This window comes from Myxocyprinus asiaticus, chromosome 7 (assembly GCF_019703515.2).
Source record: "Myxocyprinus asiaticus isolate MX2 ecotype Aquarium Trade chromosome 7, UBuf_Myxa_2, whole genome shotgun sequence".
NCBI lineage: Eukaryota > Metazoa > Chordata > Actinopteri > Cypriniformes > Catostomidae > Myxocyprinus > Myxocyprinus asiaticus.
In genome coordinates, this window is record NC_059350.1 from 660,356 (window position 1) to 681,534 (window position 21,179).

General features: G+C 40.1%; 1 protein-coding gene across 2 annotated transcripts; it reads left to right on the forward strand.

Moving 5' to 3' along the window:
• The first annotated feature begins 5,773 nt into the window (after positions 1-5,773).
• On the forward strand, positions 5,774-20,574 carry LOC127444389 (calmodulin-regulated spectrin-associated protein 3-like). Of its 2 annotated transcripts, XM_051703724.1 has the most exons (19): positions 5,774-6,064; positions 7,068-7,327; positions 8,939-9,079; positions 9,324-9,410; positions 9,814-9,846; positions 11,057-11,104; positions 11,912-12,050; positions 12,145-12,284; positions 12,408-12,501; positions 12,578-12,629; positions 12,724-12,782; positions 13,116-13,146; positions 13,256-15,155; positions 15,238-15,353; positions 17,501-17,802; positions 18,321-18,372; positions 18,485-18,603; positions 19,526-19,644; positions 19,734-20,574. In XM_051703724.1, the coding sequence occupies exons 1-19, from the start codon at positions 5,932-5,934 to the stop codon at positions 20,052-20,054; spliced, it is 4,146 nt and encodes a 1,381-aa protein (XP_051559684.1). In that variant the 5' UTR covers positions 5,774-5,931; the 3' UTR covers positions 20,055-20,574. The 2 variants fall into 2 exon arrangements, with proteins under 2 accessions (XP_051559684.1, XP_051559685.1); XM_051703725.1 differs by lacking the exon at positions 11,057-11,104.
• The last annotated feature ends 605 nt before the right edge of the window (positions 20,575-21,179 follow it).

The window sequence follows — 21,179 nt, forward strand, 5'->3', positions numbered from 1 at the left end:
TTACGACAGTAAGTCACCATTTGCGGACACCATACAAACGAAAGGGGAGACCCGTAAACTGACAACTACCTGTCGCAAAATTGTCAGTGACTCCTCTTAGAAAACATCAATTTTATCGTAGTAAACTCCACACATACTTCATTCGATTGGTTAAATCCAGAAGGATTGTTTAGTGTAAAACATGTTAAAGATGAGCGGAAAGGTGGTCAATTCATTAAGTGATGAGCTGTTTCCTCACAAAAGCAGTTTATTCAGCGTACTGAAGCATCTCCTCCATAGACATCCATTCAAAAAGAGCGGCCCATTGTCTCCTCGCCAGTGTACCACACTAATATGTCTTCCTACATTTTACCTGACAGACAGACAGACAGATAGACAGACAGACAGATCATCATGGGGCTCATTCTATAATTTAGGGTACATTAAATGTCCATTGATGATAATTATATATTTTTCTAACCATTTTCTTCAAATATCCCATTGTATTCATTAAGGGAAAGCATGTTATAATATCACCCCATGTTTCATTTTGCTTGAAATTGCCATGATGTTTCTTAATTGACAGTTTTTGCATTGTCTGTTTTTGAAGTGAGTGGGTCTTAAGTTAAAAAATAATGAATAAATGTTATCTATAGACCATTTCAAGGACTGTTGGCTGGTGATGTCAATTGACGTCACAGTTCCATGAACATTTCCTGCTTGTCAAAACAAAGAGCATTTAGCAGAGATGGGCCGATGCTATTAAAATTAATGGAAGAAATTAGAACGCCCAATGGCGGCCAACGGTCAATGAAAAGAATACAGCGCACCTCTCTTCGGTAGACTGGTCTCTACCTGCTGCCGTCTTTGCGGGTCCAGGAAAGGAGAGTGGACTGACTTACCTTGAAAAACAGACTTTGTTGAAAGTATCCGGAAATATGTTTGGACCATTCTAATTTTTGTTTACATGCTTGAAATGGTCTATATTGCATTTATTTTTAAATTCTAAGCACTTCAGAAAAATATAATTTTTTAGATTGAGTTTGACATTTTAATAAAGAAAATATCTTATTTTACTCATGTCCACAAAAGTTCTGTCAACTATGTTACTAAACAAACACCCCCCTGCAACTAAAAAAAAATGTTTTTATCCCAAAACCATGTGACCAGCATCATGTGATGTCATTTCCCTCTGTGGGGGACATTTTGAACACATAATGGCGAATGTACTTTCATTCTTTCAATATTTTAACTACAATAGCATATTGTCAAGGAGTATATTAACTGACTGTCAACTATGTTGGGTACATTGTTATGGTTTGCAATATTTTTATGATTTGAACTAAAATATATTCAAATTTGAGGTTAACCTGATCAAGAAAATGACATGTGGTTGACCAGGCACGGCCTACCATTGAAATTATGAGACAAAATGGGTTCGTTGTCAACTATGTTACCCTATATTGTCAACTCTTGGGTAACATAGTTGACGTGACCCAACTGTGTACACTGATGATGAATTATTTTCCATAGATCCATTTTTTGTCATAATTTAATCCTGTATAGTGTCAGAGGACACAGAGTGTGTGTGCCCTTATGCATGTGAATCATGATGATTACGGATTAAGGGACATTTAATTAATTTAACAAAATTAACTAAATATTTATAACTAGATATAATTAACCATATAATTTGTAAGTTAAAACAGAGATCTTCTTATGTAAATTCTGTCATTGTTTTTTGTGAAAAAACAGGATATTGATGTTACTTTCACCGTCAACTATGTTACACCTGATTTTTTATTTTTACATTTCAAATAACGAGAATGCTGCTTCTGATATCCTTCAAGGTATATTTTACATCCACAAAGGTTAGAGTTTTGCATAAAACTACCAAAATTATATTTAATTCAGATTTATGATAAAAAGTTTCTGTCAATAGTGACCGTGCTGAAAATAATCACATGGATATCTGCAAAAACATACATTTATTAAAATTATTTTAAAATACTGCACATATGACAGAATAGACAAAAGATACTCGAAGTGTAGCATTAAATCAGTGTCTGTAATGACATGCAGTTTGTCCGTAACATAGTAAAACATCCTTTCCCTTATAATATCAAAAAGGTGTTTAATGCTTAAGCTTTGCAACTAGTAGATACGTTACACTGAAGAAATATATTAACTGAAACCAATAGTTGTTTTATTGAGAAAGCACTTTGTTTTTGTACTTTTTTGTTGACATGAAATGCACCCCTAATTCTATAGTCATATATATATATATATATATATATATATATATATATATATATATATATATATATATATATATATATATATATATATATATATGAGTCTTATAGAACTTTTCAGCGATTAAGCACAAACTGCTCCACAAAACATAAATTCAAAAACACACACAGTAAAACACAAAGCATGTTTATACAAATTAGTTTTAAAATGAGACTTAAAAACAGACACAGATTCAGCAGATCTAATATCCCAGGGCTGTTCCATAATCGTGGGAACTCTGTCACCTTTTGTTTTGTATCTGGATCTTGGAACAGCCAACAGTTTATGACAAGAAGGTCTAAGAGGTCTATCTGTTTCATAAGGTCTTAAAAGTTCTGCTAAACAATCTGGCGCCAGCCCGTAATGCCTTACGTATGTGTAATTACAGATTTTCTGTATTGCTAAAACACTAAACCACATTCTCTGAACCAAATGCTCAGTGGCCTAAACCCATTTTTCAAATCAATCACTCTTTTGGCAAAACCTTAAACAAGTTCAGGTAGTTAGATACCATTTGCAAATCTCTTCCACTCTTTTTGGACTACTCTAAACACATTCTCACTCACTAAAACACATTTCACAATATGATGCACTTGTGTTGCAAAACAGTAAACACTCAAAATTGGTCACACTTGTTTCAAAAGATGTGATCAAACCAATTGTACAAAATACACGAAACACGCAGACGTGATGCTGAGGCGAAATTAATCTCTCATTGACTTTGATTTTGCAGTTGCACAACATTTTTGAGTTTACCGTAATATGCTTTTCATTTAGAGATTTCTTTGGGCTTTTGCAGTTGGACTACTTTATTTTTACAGTAAGCTGAATATATAGACATTCAATCCTCTATATATTGACTGGCTGTGTATCATCTGAAAGCATTGTTTGATTTTGAGCACAGATAAAATAGTTTTGAGGCGATTGTTTGATTTTGCCAGAAGAGTCAGGGGTTTTTGTGAATGTAGTTTGAAGATTTGGTTTTGTGTTTAAAGTTGTGAGAAAATTGGTGAAGATTTCAAGAAATGTGGCTTAGCAATTGTGAAAAACTGTAATAAAATCAACCCTAAAATGAATTGGTAACCAATGCAAAGAAGCTCAAACTGGAGTAATATGATTAAAAGACCTAGTTAGTGTCAAAAGTCTAGCTGCATCATTTTGCACTGATTGTAGCCGTGCTAAAGTGTGTTGATTTAAAACTGAAAACAGTATATTACAATAATCAAGGCGAAAAGAAATAAAAGTGTGAATAAGCTTCTCTGTATCCCTAAAACTCCAAACATGTTTCACCTTGGAAATATACCGTAACTGATAAAAACAAGACTGAAATAACTTTCTGACATGATATTCAAAATTTTAATTTGTGTCAAAATAGAAAAACAAATGTGCTCAAATTTCTCACCACCTGCTGAATATTTGGGACCACCTGTCTAAGTGCTGACTCAATCTGACTTTTTTTTAAAACCATAACCAATTATAACAACCTCTGTTTTATTAGGATATAACTGCAGAAAATGACATACCATCCAGTTTTATAAATCTGCTATACACTCCTGAAGAACACTTAAATTAATTGCAGGTCATCTGCATAGCAATGAAAATTTATGTTGTGTTTTCGAATCACAGAACCAAGAGGTAACATATATAGAAAAAAACAAAACTGGCCCTAACTCGGATCCTTGCGGAACACCACAATTCATTTTTGAAGAGGAGGACATCTCATCTCCAACAGACATTACAAACCAGTCTAAATCCACCCCAGATATTCCCATCCATCTCTTTAATGTATCAATTAAAACTGAATGTTTAACTGTATCAAACGCTGCAGTTAAATCAAGCAACACTAAAATGGAGCATTCTCCAGCATCCTCCACCATCAGTAAATTATTGGTCACCCTAAGAAGGAAAACCTGACTGAAAATTCTCAAAAAGAATTGTATCCTTCATTACCTCCAACAGTTGTTTAGCTACTGCTTTCTCTATTATTTTAGAGATGAAAGGTAATTTTGAGATTATTCTATAGTCTGTGACAGTTTATTATTATTATTATTATTATTATATTAGACCCTTTAGTTTCAAATAACTTTAACTTTTCTGGCACACATCCTAACACAATCAAGCTATAGTACTTATAGACAACAAAGAAGGGCCTAAAGATAGACAGACAGATAGACAGACAGATAGACAGACAGACAAACAAACAGACAGTTAGACAGACAGACAGACAGACAGATACATAGACAAACAAACAGACAGATAGACAGACAGACAAACAAACAGACAGTTAGACAGACAGACAGACAGACAGATACATAGACAAAAAAAAACAGACAGATAAACAGACAGATATATAGACAGACAGACAGCTAGACAGACAGATAGACAGACAGACAGACAAACAAACAGACAGACAGACAGACAGATAGATATATAGACAGACAGACAGACATAGATATATAGACAGACAGACAGCTAGACAGACAGATAGACAGACAGACAGACAAACAAACAGACAGTTAGACAGACAGACAGACAGACAGATAGATAGATAGACAAACAAACAGACAGATAAACAGACAGACAGACAGACAGACAGATAGATATATAGACAGACAGATAGACAGACAGACAGACAAACAAACAGACAGTTAGACAGACAGACAGATAGATAGATAGACAAACAAACAGACAGATAAACAGACAGATAGATAGACAGACAGATAGATATATAGACAGACAGACAGATAGATATATAGACAGACAGACAGACAGACAGACAGACAGATAGACAGACAGACAGACAGATAGATAGATAGACAAACAAACAGACAGATAGATAGACAGACAGACAGATAGATATATAGACAGACAGACAGACATAGATATATAGACAGACAGACAGCTAGACAGACAGATAGACAGACAGACAGACAAACAAACAGACAGTTAGACAGACAGACAGACAGACAGATAGATAGATAGACAAACAAACAGACAGATAAACAGACAGACAGACAGACAGACAGACAGACAGATAGATATATAGACAGACAGACAGACAGACAGACAGACAGATAGACAAACAAACAGACAATTAGACAGACAGACAGACAGACAGATAGACAGACAGACAGATAGACAAACAAACAGACAGTTAGACAGACAGACAGACAGATATACAAACAAACAGACAGTTAGACAGACAGACAGACAGATATACAAACAAACAGACAGTTAGACAGACAGACAGACAGACAGATAGACAGACAGACAGATAGACAAACAAACAGACAGTTAGACAGACAGACAGACAGATATACAAACAAACAGACAGTTAGACAGACAGACAGACAGATAGATATTTTATCAGCAAAAGCAGCTTTTTCTCATTCTTCCTTTCTATCTCTTTCTTTCTTATTGCTCCGCCCATCATAACACGTGATTGGATGCTGCTGGTTTGATTGACAGCTGTGGGAACACCTGACGTTCAGTGGTGGCGGCCCGTGCACAAGGGGGACACGGAGATGGGCTGCTCCGCGGTCACTGATAACGGAATAACGGTCTCCTGGGTCTGGAAATAACCCCAGAAAGACATTTTAACATATAGCCTTAACGACGTCATTTTCTCCAGAGATATCGTCAGTCCCGGGCCCGGTCATGATGGATGCGTCTGCCGTGAAGAGAACAGCGCCGGTACCGGAGATCAGCCCGCTGAACCGATACGACTACACCCGAGCCAAGAGCCGCGCCAGTGTCCGGTGGCTGCTGACCCGAGCACACGGATCTGAAGGTGTGTGTGTGTGTGTGTGAGAGAGAGAGAGATCTCTGCAGCATCAGCACCATTGTTCAGCATCCGCTGCTATAATAGAGGTTCAGGTGTGTTCGGGTCAGATCGGACTGATCGATGACCCGCATTTAATCGTGTAGTGTTAATGAAGAATAGAGCCGGTATACCGGAGCGCAGGGCGTCACCGGTGTCTGTAAGATGCTGTTCATATAACGGAGATGAACCAGTAAACTGACACACTATTGACGGGCCGTTCACACCGAACACGTTCTTGCGCTCTTTGTTGTGTCCAGGCCCGTGACACCTAACGGGACGGGAATCCACAGGATGAAACCGATTCTCTGTGTATCGGGTTTCAAAATTAAGGGTCATTCTATTGTATAAAATGGTTGCTTTATTCAGTGTTAAAGCGTGTAAGTTTTTTATGCATTTTATCAGACGAATAATCTATTTAATTGTTCATAAATGGCATTGCATCTCAAGCTAGATCAATAATTAATTCTTTATATTATAGTTGTAATGTATGTACAGGCCCAGGCGCAATCTGTGGACTTTATTCTGCATTTTCTGGCCTGATTTTGAGAGAAAATCTGTGGTATTCTGCAGAATGGATTTAAACATGCTAAAATGTGTTAAACTGAACCAAAATATTTAGTTGTTGTCATGACAGAGCATATATTTCATAATTTAATTTAATATTTAAAAGTGTAAGTTCATATTTGAATTAATTTCATATATATATTCATAATTGTATATTTAAAAACTTAATCTCAATATTTATGCAATTATAATTATTAATTCCTGCTCTGAGCAGTATTAAACAGTCTGTGTAAATAACCCAAAATGCCACTTCAGATGCAGCTTCTGTGCAGTGTAAAAATGACCATATACAAACACTTTCATAAGCATGGACATGTTGATTTGAGGTAGAAATAGTAATCAGTACTGTAACCCAGCACTGTGTTATTGTCATGTCAGATAACTGTGCATCTGTATGTGTGTACAGAGAGTGTTCCCGCTGGCCTGAAGGAGGCGCTGTCCTCTGATCAGGATGGAGAAATGTGTCCTGCTCTTGAGCGCCTCCTGGTGTCTGGTGATCTGTACTGCCGTGTATTCTCCTCACACCCACTCGCGAGTATCACAGCGCCCCCTCGAGATCACGCTACTCTACTGCAGCTGCTGAGCCGCTACAGCGTCACACCGCTTCACATGGACCAGCAGAACCCGGTTAAAGAGACACAACTGACCCAGAAACCCATTAACATGGTGAGCGAACTGACAAATACATCTAATCAACGAACTCAGCGCAGTGCACCGTAAAAATACTAGTTCTCAGGCAGTAGAGAGAGGTATGAAGGCGACAGAGCACGTCTAAATTCAATGTTTGCGTAACGTCCAGTCTACTAAGACGCGATTGTCCATGTTTGCTGGCTACTAAGTGCTTTAAACAGAACTATTGAATTTCTTTCAAATAGGGGTGGGCAATATACCGGTTAAATCGATTTAAATTTACGAGTATCGTTTATATCGCGGGTGCAAAATGCCACCGCATGACAAGGGAAATGCATTTTCCAATCAGAGCTTGTATTACAAATATTTTTATTGATCATCCAGCTATCAGTTTTTGTTTCCCAGAGCGTTCCGATAACGTTAGTTTATGGTTTCCAAATGTTCCCAGAACAGCTATTCTAATGTTCTCATTTGGTAAGCCAGGAAGTTTTTTTATTTTTATTTTTTTTGACAGAAATTGAACGTTCCCTAACCGTTTGGAGAACGTTCCCCCAACGTTCTCCCTCTATATTCTAATATCCTTTCTGCCGCTGTATTAATATCTGCTGATATTAATCATTAAAATAAGCTAAACATCATCACATCATTAAATTAATATACAAGATTTAATTCTTCCATTTCATATGCAAGATTTTTACTTATCCATGTATTTTTTTTTTCCTCACTGTACCTCAGCTCTGGACATTAATATGTAGATATTGAAGTAAATTATAAAAAAACCCAGTGATTTTACACAGTCAACGTTCTGGGAACGTTATTTTATGGTTATAAAACCTAAAAATAACCATTGACAGCATTCTATTTACATTTTGTTTAGGTTGTCACACAAAAAGCTCTCTGCAATGTTCTGGAAACATTAGTTTATGGGTTTTAAGAAAAATAGAACTTAAAGAGAACGTTCTTAGAACATTAAGAATTGGTTCCCCCCAAAAATGACCAAACGGGACCATATGTTAACATTAGGGGAACGTTCTGTGTGTGCTGGGCATTATTTAAAACTGCATCCTCCGTAGTGTGGAACTGACCATCCAGTTCAAGCCCCGCTTCCTTTAGTTACAACTGCTATTTTTAATAATTAGTCATTTATTGATAAAGTTGTTTCAATGGGCAATGGACATCACATGCCTACTATTAGTTTGGGCAATGTTTTAAATCAATACGAAAGCTTGTTATTTTTTTTCAGTTTATATAAAAATGTATATATTGTGATATAAATCGTTATCAGCCAAAAATTTCAAGAAAATTGCGTTGATATTTTTGCTCATATCACCCTCCCCTACTTTCAAAGATTCAGTGTCATGAACCACGAAAACTTTGGCAAATTCATCAACTGATTCCTCCTAGAAAGTGCTCGTTGTTGCAGTCTGCTACAGTCCGACTGGAAAATAATCATTCAGATAGATTGGAGCTTGTGATTTTTGAAAAACTTTCAGTGCAGTATGCATCAGACCATCTGTGAATACCTTCGAAACTATCTTACTTATTTCCTCCCGAAACATCTTTATCTTAAATCTCTAAGATTTCGTCTGTTTTCATCTGGGATGTCACTGGCTGACAGATATCCCGCTTTTCTCTGATTGGTTGTAGGGAGCCCACCTGGCGGTAATTGATGCGTTGATGTCACTGAGTGCCATGGAAACAGTGGGTCAGGTCAAGATGGCGAAGGAGACCGATCAGTTTGGTGGCAACACACGCTGGGAGAACTCTCTACTCTTCTGGATTAACAAGGTTCATCTCGAGTCTTTTGAAACCCCTCAAAACTCTCGATCTGGTGCAGCGAGTCTCAGATCTGCTGCTTGACGCTTAGAGGAAGTCTCCTGAGCTATCATTGAATCAAAGCAACATCATGACATTGATTACATAGCAGCACTGTATTGATTGTCATCTAACTGTCTTGCAAGCACTGCTGTTGTCTTCTGGAAATGCAAATCTCGTATTCATTCCCTGCATGTGGGTTTGTGTGTGTTTGCAGGTGAACCAGAAGTTGAGGGAAAGTTCTAATGTCGAGGAGAACCAGAAACCAAACACCTGCACAGACCTGCAAACAGTTCAGCCATCAGTGAGTAATTTAATGCAAAGATGAAAACACACACAGACTGTAAACATTAAAAGATTCTCGAGGCAGCATGTGGGGTCCTTCAGATGCCACATCAGCAGAACCCTCTGGAAATCCTTCAGACATCCTTTAAAGGAGCCTTAAATAACCTATTTACATATGTGCTCAAGAGCCTTGAAGCGTTTCGTCGTGATGGGGTTACTGAAGGATCTGTTGATGGTCTTTAGAGTTCTGTAGAGTTCATGTAGTAAGAGTTCGTTTCTGGAGGATCTTCAGACGGTTCTGCTGGTGTGGCAGCTGAGGATCCCCACATGAAGCCTTCAGATTGTTTTGATGTTTACAGTGACTTTCTTTTCTAAAAATCTTCTCTCATCCTTCTGTTCCTCTGTGTGTTCCTCTGGTTTAGTGTCCTCAGCGCTGGTACTGGAAACTGGTCCCAGTGAGTATTTCTCGCTGTCTTTCAAACTCTGACTGAATGAAATCAAAGGGAAATTGATCAAGACCCTGACCCCGAAAATCTGGTTGTTTGATTACAACTAACATTGAAAGTATCACATTAAATAGTCTTTCTTAAACCACTTTCTTCCAATGAGATGAACAAACTAAAGTCACGTTGATCATGTAGTACAAGATATTGAGATGAGAGTTTGACCTGTTTTTCTGAATGCTAACTTGCCTTTGAACATGAGCAGGATGGAGCCAGAACATAAGTGCCTTATTCTGACTGGTTGATGAGTTTTGATGGATGGATAAATTAACCAATATTTTGCCTTTTATCTTGTTCGGTTTTTAGGCTTGTGCCTGTCCACTTTTTCAGTCGTCTTGGTTCCAGACGTATTTTTCCCATTTATTTTTTCCATTGATATTTCATAAAATCCTTCAGAAAAGAGTTCCATGAACTAAACCAACCAACATTACAAACTTTGATTTCATGTGAATAAGTATTAGGAAATCAGACAAAAAGACAAAGATACAAGACTGTGTACTGAGCGTCTTTAACGAGGGAATGAACTACAATCGCACGAAGCATTGCGAATGATGTAATCAAGTTAAAAAAGATGGCAAATATAAAACTATTGATTTAAAAATCAATATATGTTGTTTATTGCAAAATATTCAGATTTATACAAATACAGTATGTAAGTAGTTTGAGAGTGTAGGGAGAATGGGAGTGGGCGGAGCACTTTTGATGCGATTTTTTGATTGGTGGATCTTTCTTTAGGACTATGGGTAGTGTAGTTCTTATACTGCTATTAAACATGAATTATTACAAATTACATTGAAATAACGTGGACTGATGTCTTCAACAGAAGCATACACCATTTAAAGATTTATACGTTAACCTTAATAATCAATTCGCCTATGGAGAAAATAAATTGGGATTTTTACTTCCGGAACTAGACTGTTGCGCTGTATTACTCTTTGACCCCTCCCATTCATCAGTCCACATCCAATTACATGTCAGATGTGTCTAACATACATGTATGCTGATTTAGGTCCAGCCAATAGAAAACAGGGGGGTGGGGCATTTCCTGTATTGTCTCCGCCCCTTTTTACCCTGTTTGTCACATGACTATGTGTGAATCTGGTTGCTGTAGCAACGACCCCTGGGCATTTACGCGTGTGCTCTCTCTATCATACCGCACCAGCATGCCATCGCATTTTGTTTGAAGGAGTCGGGGAATAAACCTCCTGTGGTAACGTATCCGCCCGCCTCCTGTCGCCATGGCAACATCACCCACCCCTCTGCATGATGTCCTGTGTTTTATTTCACTCCTATAACACATCTCAACTGGAAACATGTGTCTTTTGGAGTGTTTTATTGGTTGTTGATCACTCTTTACTTTTGCATAGAATTCAGTTTTTCTTCCAGTTTTACACAAGTTTTCACTAGTTTTTTTTCTTTTGGTTTGTCACCTGCAGTATTTATTACTCTGGAGGATGCTCGACCACACTGAAACCAGCAATTACACACACACACACACACACACACAAACACACACACACACACACACACACACACACACACACACACACACACACATATACTTGAAGGACATAAGATGTATGTGTGTGTGTGTGTAATCATGTCTCTGTTGTACACACTGGCTGGCTTCTGCTGGTATTGTTTCAGTTCTGTGTGTATGATGTGATTTTATTTGTATGTTTGTGAGTGTGTGTGTGTGTGTGTTAAGTAGATTTTAACAGCTCTCTGACAGCATCTCTTTCTGCATGCTTACATGCACTGAAGGATTGTGTGGATTTTTAAGCACTTTTAAATCAACTGCACATTCACTGACAGTCCTGAAATGAACAGTGAATGAATCACTGATTCTATGAGTCAATCAGGCAAAATGAATGTGAATCTGATTCACTTGAATAGAAGTTTGTGGGACTTTCCCCTCACTGCTTTCCTTAACATTATTTCTTTTATTTTCTGTACATTTCTATTTTGCTTACATCACATTTCTTGGTCTCTGACTCCCTTTCTCTCGCTGTCTCAGATCCGATACAGGAAAGATAAGGTTCAGTCTCAGCGGACTCCAGTGTTTGTGTTGGTGTCTGGTGTGAAGGATCTGTCTAACGGTTGTGCCATCGCCGCAGCGGTTCACTTCTACTGTCCACAGATTCTGCCCCTAGAAGGTAAAAATACCTGCATGTTTACATACCTATCTAAGATAAGCTAATAATAATCAGACTAATGCTAACCCAAACCATACAAAATATCTTTCTGTAGACGTGTTTTTAAAGGACACAATGTCTGTGGCAGACAGTCTGTACAATCTCCAGCTGATCAGAGAGTTTTGTGAAACCCATTTGAAGAGCTGCTGCCCCCTACAGCTGGAGGACTTACTGTATGCCCCGCCCACTTTACAGGTGACTTATGCCCCACCCATTTCACTGGTGAACATGCTGTGTCCATTTTTTCAACCTTTTACTTAAGTGTTGATTATGAAATTGTGAAATACTAAACAAGAGTTTTGACCTTTGACCCCAAAGTTAAACATCATGTGCTTCCTTTCGGAGCTGTTTGCCGTATTTGAAGTGCAGAAGCCAGATTTCGTCAAACCCACCCACACACTGGACCTAACAGGTACAAATATACCTATACATACAAAAACATCTGAACAAACACATGCAGTCTCTTCAAAATTCATGTTTTTCTGCAGATGCGTCCGATATGGTTGACTGCACGAGTCCCATCAGTGGCAACAGCAACAGGTGATGCGTTCTTCATCAGACTCTCAAAGCATGCTTTACACGTCATGTTCACATGTTAGCACGCTTTTCATGCAAACTATTGTTTTTGTTGCAGTGGTTGTCCGTCTTTCCTTCTGAAGCAGCCATTCGTGCCTCAGTCCTCCTCGATGTCCGGTAAGTTCATGCATGCAGGGACATGACTGTGAAATTTGTGACCTGTGAAATACAGTTGCCTTCAAAAGTATTTAAACATCTGTGCTAAAATTTTCTCAGAACTAACTTCTAAGAGTAACCACAGATAGAGTTCAGCATATTCCCTATCAACATGTTCCACTAATGTTTTGAACACTATTTCTATTGTTTTGCTTGAAAATTGTGCTTAAGTACCCTTTCTTTCTTTAAAATAAATGACAAATGGTTTGATATTTTGGCAATTCATACCAATCCAAATGAAGGATGTAAGGTTGTGTGTGAATTACTGTTTTTACTTTGTTTGTTGTTGTGTAGAAGGACGAGGTTGGGGCAAAAAACAAATCAGGTATGTCTGTTTGAAATTGTCCTTGTTTTTAACCTTGTAATTCACTTTAATGTGCATATCAAACATGAGCTCCATAGATTTTCAGTCATTCTCACTTTCTTTGTCTCAGCCGTCCTCTCTCTGCTGTGGCATTTAGCATTCCATTCCCTCTGGACAGTGATGTTGATGTTGTGATGGGCAACCCTCTATTTCGTTCTGTCAGCACCGACAGCCTCACAATGGCAACCAACCCTGGCCCTTACACGCCCTCAGAGGATCTGAGCAAGCTTATTGGTCAGGCTCCTCTAGGGGAGTTGCCTACCTTAGAAGAGTCATTACAGATCATTCATACGGCCCGTCCTGTGCACAATGAGCCTCGTCTGCGGCCAGAGGGGGCACCGTCTGGCTTCTATCTCCACTCCCCAGATGAGGGTGGGACCGCACTGAGCAGCTCTGCTCCCTGTCGGTCAGGGATGATGTGTCGGCCAATGGGAGGAGGGCCTGATAGCAGCAGGAACCGAGGTGGTGGCAAACGACAGCCTATAGGTTCAAAAGAAGACTCTGCGCTTCTTGATGGAGGTCTAGAGTCTGACACATCAGAAGACTTCCCTAAAACCTCCTCAAGCCCGGCCAACGGCCCCAAGACTGGCCGAATTACAAATTTTGCAGAGCGCAGGAGGAAAATGCCAGAATCTCCCAGTAATTCCAGGTCCCAGGACGTAGAGGAGCAATTCAGTCCTGCAGGGATGAGTCCTGTTGGGGCTGCAGAGGCGCAAGAGTTAGGGGCACGTCTGGATGAAAAACGTAGATCAATAGAAGCTCAGAAGAGACGAATTGAAGCCATCTTTACCAAGCACAGACAGAGGCTCGGCAAGACTGCCTTCCTTCAGCTCCAGAAGAAACAAGGGGAAGAGGTGGAAGATGAAAGTCAGACCCTAAGTCTGGATGAACGACTGACCCGAATGGAGCATCAGCTTCAACAGGAGGAGGACAATGAGAAACAAGAGGAAAAGAAGACAGAGGTTGAGAAGAAAGCAAAGGATGGGGAGCAAAAGAAGAGCCCCGGTGATGTTGTTGCTCCTCCCAAACTGGAGAAACAGGTGACTTTCTCTATTGAAACCAAGGAAAAGGAGGGGAAAGAGCCACCATTGGAGGAATACAATGAGGCGGTGGCTAAGCTGAGCTCTGCCCTCCAAACCCTGCAGAAAGACATGCAGCGGCTTACAGAACAACAACAAAATCTCATGGGAAAGAAAAGCTTGAGTTCTCAAAAAAACACCCTCTCAAATAAGACGCCTCCATCTAGTAAGGCATGGATCATCCCGGCCACTCCCAAACCCTCTGCCACACCCCTTGCCACACCCCCTCATCTTTCAAGAGACTCCACTCATATCATTTCACCCTCTGGATCTCCATCACGATCGAGACAACCTTCTGACACACCCAGATCCCCCCAAAGCTCTGCATCATCCACTCCATGCAAGTCCCGTAATGCTGCTCCCAAGAGCCCAAAACGACAGCGTCCCTCTCGCCCCACGGACCTCGGCTTCCAGCCAATCAAGCGTGTCTTAACACCCCCACAGAACGTTGACACGCTCCCCCATCTGCGGAGAGTGTCTCCGAGCAAGTGTCAGGTGCAGACCTCGTCCTCGCTACGGCTCGGAGGTCCATGCACACCACAGGACTCTCCAAAGCAACCTGCTCCGGCCCAAGAAAGCACCTCAGAATCAGGATCAAGCGACAATCACACCCCAATCTTTACCCTGGAGCTGGAGGCTGGACCTCCATCTGCACTCCCAGCTGAACTGTTAGGAGGTGGGTGCAGCTCAGGAGCCCCGTCAGAGTGCTCATTTGAAAGTGACGTTCTCCTCAGCAGCGCTCCCGTGAAAGATGAGAGGAAGGAGACTGAGGGTGCGGGAACACTGGAGGACGACACAGATCTAGAACAAGGTCCAGAAATATTCTCATCCGATTCCATGAGTGACCAGACAGAGAGTGAGAGCCGAATGGGGCTTGATGTTTTCTTCAAGGTGTGTAAATGAGAAAATGTTGCTGGTTGATGATATGTGTGTGATTTTGTGGTAGTAACGGGGTGAGTTTGTGCCTGTTCAGGAGGAGGGTCTCTCGGATGAGGAAATGGCCCAGAAAAGAGCTCTGCTGCTGGAAAGACAGCAAAAACGAGCGAAAGATATCAAGAGACGAAAACACGGACAAGACCCTGAGAATAGGCAAGAACACACACATACACCCACTCATATCATTACATAGGTAGTTTTCTGAGTGCATTATACAATAAAGGTGTGTGAATTTGTAACCTGAGAAAGGTCCTGAGAAGCATCCAATCATATTGAGACCAAAAGTGTTGCTTAAACAAAGGGCCAATAGGAATGTACTCCTTAGCTTAACTAAAAGGGGGAAGGGGATTGAGGGTAGAACAAAGGAAATTTAATATTTGGCCCAATCTGGCCACAAGGGGAATTAAATACAGGTGCATCTCAATAAATTAGAATGTCGTGGAAAAGTTCATTTATTTCAGTAATTCAACTCAAATTGTGAAACTCGTGTATTAAATAAATTCAGTGCACACAGACTGAAGTAGTTTAAGTCTTTGGTTCTTTTAATTGTGATGATTTTGGCTCACATTTAACAAAAACCCACCAATTCACTATCTCAAAAAATTAGAATATGGTGACATGCCAATCAGCTAATCAACTCAAAACACCTGCAAAGGTTTCCTGAGCCTTCAAAATGGTCTCTCAGTTTGGTTCACTAGGCTACACAATCATGGGGAAGACTGCTGATCTGACAGTTGTCCAGAAGACAATCATTGACACCCTTCACAAGGAGGGTAAGCCACAAACATTCATTGCCAAAGAAGCTGGCTGTTCACAGAGTGCTGTATCCAAGCATGTTAACAGAAAGTTGAGTGGAAGGAAAAAGTGTGGAAGAAAAAGATGCACAACCAACCAAGAGAACCGCAGCCTTATGAGGATTGTCAAGCAAAATCGATTCAAGAATTTGGGTGAACTTCACAAGGAATGGACTGAGGCTGGGGTCAAGGCATCAAGAGCCACCACACACAGACATGTCAAGGAATTTGGCTACAGTTGTCGTATTCCTCTTGTTAAGCCACTCCTGAACCACAGACAACGTCAGAGGCGTCTTACCTGGGCTAAGGAGAAGAAGAACTGGACTGTTGCCCAGTGGTCCAAAGTCCTCTTTTCAGATGAGAGCAGGTTTTGTATTTCATTTGGAAACCAAGGTCCTAGAGTCTGGAGGAAGGGTGGAGAAGCTCATAGCCCAAGTTGCTTGAAGTCCAGTGTTAAGTTTCCACAATCTGTGATGATTTGGGGTGCAATGTCATCTGCTGGTGTTGGTCCATTGTGTTTTTTGAAAACCAAAGTCACTGCACCCGTTTACCAAGAAATTTTGGAGCACTTCATGCTTCCTTCTGCTGACCAGCTTTTTAAAGATGCTGATTTCATTTTCCAGCAGGATTTGGCACCTGCCCACACTGCCAAAAGCACCAAAAGTTGGTTAAATGACCATGGTGTTGGTGTGCTTGACTGGCCAGCAAACTCACCAGACCTGAACCCCATAGAGAATCTATGGGGTATTGTCAAGAGGAAAATGAGAAACAAGAGACCAAAAAATGCAGATGAGCTGAAGGCCACTGTCAAAGAAACCTGGGCTTCCATACCACCTCGGCAGTGCCACAAACTGATCACCTCCATGCCACGCCGAATTGAGGCAGTAATTAAAGCAAAAGGAGCCCCTACCAAGTATTGAGTACATATACAGTAAATGAACATACTTTCCTGAAGGCCAACAATTCACTAAAAATGTTTTTTTTTATTGATCTTATGATGTATTCTAATTTTTTGAGATAGTGAATTGGTGGGTTTTTGTTAAATGTGAGCCATAATCATCACAATTAAAAGAACAAAAGACTTAAACTACTTCAGTCTGTGTGCATTGAACTTATTTAATACACGAGTTTCACAATTTGAGTTGAATTACTGAAATAAATGAACTTTTCCACGACATTCTAATTTATTGAGATGCACCTGTATATCAACTGCTATATTTATCTATCTATTATATATCATATCATGTAAATAATAAATATTTTTTTCCGATTTCAGTTCTATAATAAAGTTTTCTCAATCAATGTACCATCTGATACTATTCAGAACTGAACTGAAAGCACTCGAGCAGCCGACTGTTGCAACGGTTACCTCCTCAGGCAAATGCAACATCTGGTGGGGTTCAAGCTTTAATTATGGGAGTCAGATCTCCCCAAACCCATATTTAAGCACACATCTGTTCTCAGGTGTAGCTCTTTGGGTTTACTGACATCTGCTTCTTCCTACAGTCAACAGTCTTCCTCAGATGACCTGCGACCTTCTCAGACTCCACCTCTTTCACAGTCGCTGCCCACCACATCATACACCCCACCCCCTCCCTCTCAGGCCATGGCCCCCGGCACGCCCCTGCAGTGGGGAGCATTCACACGGTCAGAATATGAACACCGTCATCAGCTGAAGATCATGGCGGATCTAGAAAAGATTCTCAAACAGAAACCAGCAAAACACAGTGGCAAAAAACAACACATACTCAAACCGCACAACAACCATGAGCTAACTCGCTCACTCTCGCCGAGGAAGAACAGTACAGGTAATCACATCACACACACATCAATTAAACACACATCAAAGTACTTACAGTGTGTAATTTTGTTTAATGCACCACTTGTGGCACCAAGTGGAATTGCCTAAACCAATGGCATGAGTTTGGGGTGAGGCCAGTGCTTGGGTTACTACTATGAAACTGTAGTTCTCCAAGCTACAAGCTCCTCATAATTTAAAGTAGTTAAAGTGCAGTCAAGCTACCCATTAGAAAAAGCAGTTGGCTATGCTACATGTTGGATTAAGTAGCTTGTTACTGGAAAAGGTACATTGTTTTGAAAACAACTGAAAAATGTAGTTACTTTAGTAGCATCACTACTTTTAATGAGTTACTCCCCAACACAGGTTGGGACTACCAATGGAAGACAGGTTGAGTGTTTGAAACTTGTTTGAGAATAATCACCATTTTTACAGTTCTGTTTGGTGCTGCTAGTGGTGCAGAAATTATACATTGGACTAGAAGGTTTTACCAATGTGCCCCTAACTCAGTTGTGTTGACTCACTCAGTTGCAGCTAACCATAAGAACGGTGGATCTCAACCAGCTGATAAACCAGCATGGTAGTGTACTGTGCTCTTTAGTTATATTTCTCACTTTAGATATATTTCTTACCTCCATACTGTTTTTGTCTTCATTTAAATGCTTACTCTCTCTCTCTTCACAACTCCAAAGCCAATCAGATTCACCCTCAAAGGTGGTGTCATCAGGCCAGCCGGCCAATCAGAACAGAGAGAAAGACTGCGAAAATAGCTCCAATGCCTCGTCTCCAGCTTCAATCCCAGAATACACTGGTAAAAGTGCTGTGCGGTGGAAATATGAAAAAACTAAGCAATTTTCCTCAGTGAATCTATTGTAAAAGTGCAGAGTGTAAAGTGGATATAGATGCATAAATAATACTGATGGCTTGAAAAGGACAGTCTGTCAAGACAAACTTTGAATGTTGACTTGACAAAGCTTTGCTTGAAAGTTTACAATAAATTAAGAGGTTAGTTTAAAGATTGTACAAGTCTTTAAATGTTTGGCAGTTTCTAATGTGTTCTGAGTGTTTGCTAGGTGGTTGCTATGTGGTTGCTAGGATAGTGCTACGCATGTTAGAGCATGGGCGCCTGCAGCATTTCATCTGAGGGTATGCACAGAAATCTGGCCAATAAAACCTTATATCAAGGGGGGTCTGGGGACATGCTCCCCTGGGAATTTTATTTTTGCAAGAATAACACCAAAGCGTTCAATTCTGGTGACTTTGAGAGAAGCATTATTTTTCTCGAGTATGAGTAGCATTCATGTAACTATTTGCTGAAAGAATCTGATCAGTTACAGCTAACTTTAAGTCTGATTGGTTAAAAGAGTCAGAACAGTCTGTAGGCCTGTTTCGAGTTTGGTGGATGTAGTTTGAAAGCTCTAGGAGGAGTTACATTAAGAAAGTGGTTAGGGATTTTGAAAAAGCCCATCATCAAGTTTGTAAAATAACAGTATATTTCAATGCAACATAATTATCTTATAAAGTCATAATGCACTCAGGTGGTTTAACTATACTGTGAAGAACTACAGAACAGTTAAGATTCACAGTAGAATGATAAAGAAACAGCACCACCTACTGGCTGTGTAGTTAGTATCTCATTTGATCTAATGTTATGTTCAGCTCTGTTGCTCCAGTGGTCTGTTCACTCACATTATTGTGTAAATCAGAAATTCACATTTACTCTTGTGTTTCAGGTCCTAAATTGTTTAAGGAACCCAGTTTTAAATCCAACAAGTTCATCATACACAACGCTCTCTCACGCTGTTGCCTTGCAGGCAAAGTCAATGAATCACAGAAAAACAAGATCATAGAGGTGCAAAACTCTTTCTCTACAGACATTGCTCTATCATTGTATGGCATCACATGCTACTGCATCCTCACAGTCTGATCTTCTGATTCCAGGAGATGGAGAAGAGCTCAGCCAGTCACTTTCTGATTCTTCTGCGAGATTCCACATGCCAGTTTCGTGCGGTCTACACTCTTGACGGCCAATCAGGGGAGCTGCAGCGGCTCTGTGGCATTGGCCCACGTGTCATCTCCTCTTCAGCTGTGGAGGCCATCTATAAATACAGCTCCGACAGGAAGCAGTTCAATGCACTTCCGTCTCGAACCCTGAGCATGAGTGTAGACGCTTTCACGATCCCTGCCCAGCTGTGGCACTGCAAGAAACCTGGCACACCCAAAAAATCAGCCACACCCACTAAAACAACCCCCTCCCACTGAGATAAACCACTCCCACCAAAACAAACTCCTCCCACATATATAAGCCCACCCCAACACAAATAAATCCCTCCCACCAAAACAGCCGTGCCACAGACATAAACCCATCTCACCAAAATGATCCCCTGCTACTGAGATAAACCACTCCCACCAAGAAAACTCCTCCTACCTATATAAACCCACCCTAACAGAAATAAATCCCTCCCACCAATAAAAGCCCCTGCCACAGACATAAACCCGTCCCACCAAAAAAAAAACTACTGCTGAGATAAACCACTCCCACCTAAATAAACTCCTCCCACCTTTATAATCCCGCCCCAACTGAAATAAATCCCTCCCACCAAAAAAACCACCTCCCACAGAAATAAACCCATCCATCCAAAACAACCCCTTATAACTGAGATAAACCACTCCCACCAAAATAAACTCCTCCCACTTTTATTATCCCACCCCAACTGAAATAAATCCCCCCTCCAAAACAACCGCCTCCCACAGAAATATACCAGTCCCACCAAAACAACCCCATACTACTAAGGAAAACCACTCCCACCAAAATAATCTCCTCCCATCCAAATAACCCCTTCCCACCAAAAAAACTATACATCCCAAATAAACACATTTATATAAATTAATACCACAATAAGTGCCATTCCTCAAAATAAACACCTTACCAGCACAAAACCCACAACAATAGCTTAATCAGGATAACCAACAATGTCTGTAATGAAATCAAATAATTTATCTTTAATCATATTTTGTTACTCTGCATGAAGTCCGACCCAACAGAACGGTGATAAAGCCCACAGACACGCTTAGAGCAATTCATGCAAGTTTAACCTTCAAAACCACACCCCCTTTTTGCATGAATGTTTGATACAGTCCTAATATCTCTTATCTTATTGTATAGACCAACTGAGCACTTCAAACATCTCTTTCTGAATTCCTAGTCTATATTCTCTGCTTTTGATGGAATTTTCCTGAATCTCAGATTACCAATACTGCTGTATTATTTGTGAGAAACATTGCTGATTATCAGTGGGGAGGGTTTCACTTGTACACTTTTATATGAAATAAGGTACAAAACATTTTCCTGAACAAGACAGCCTTACCATTCCTCATGTTTTCCTG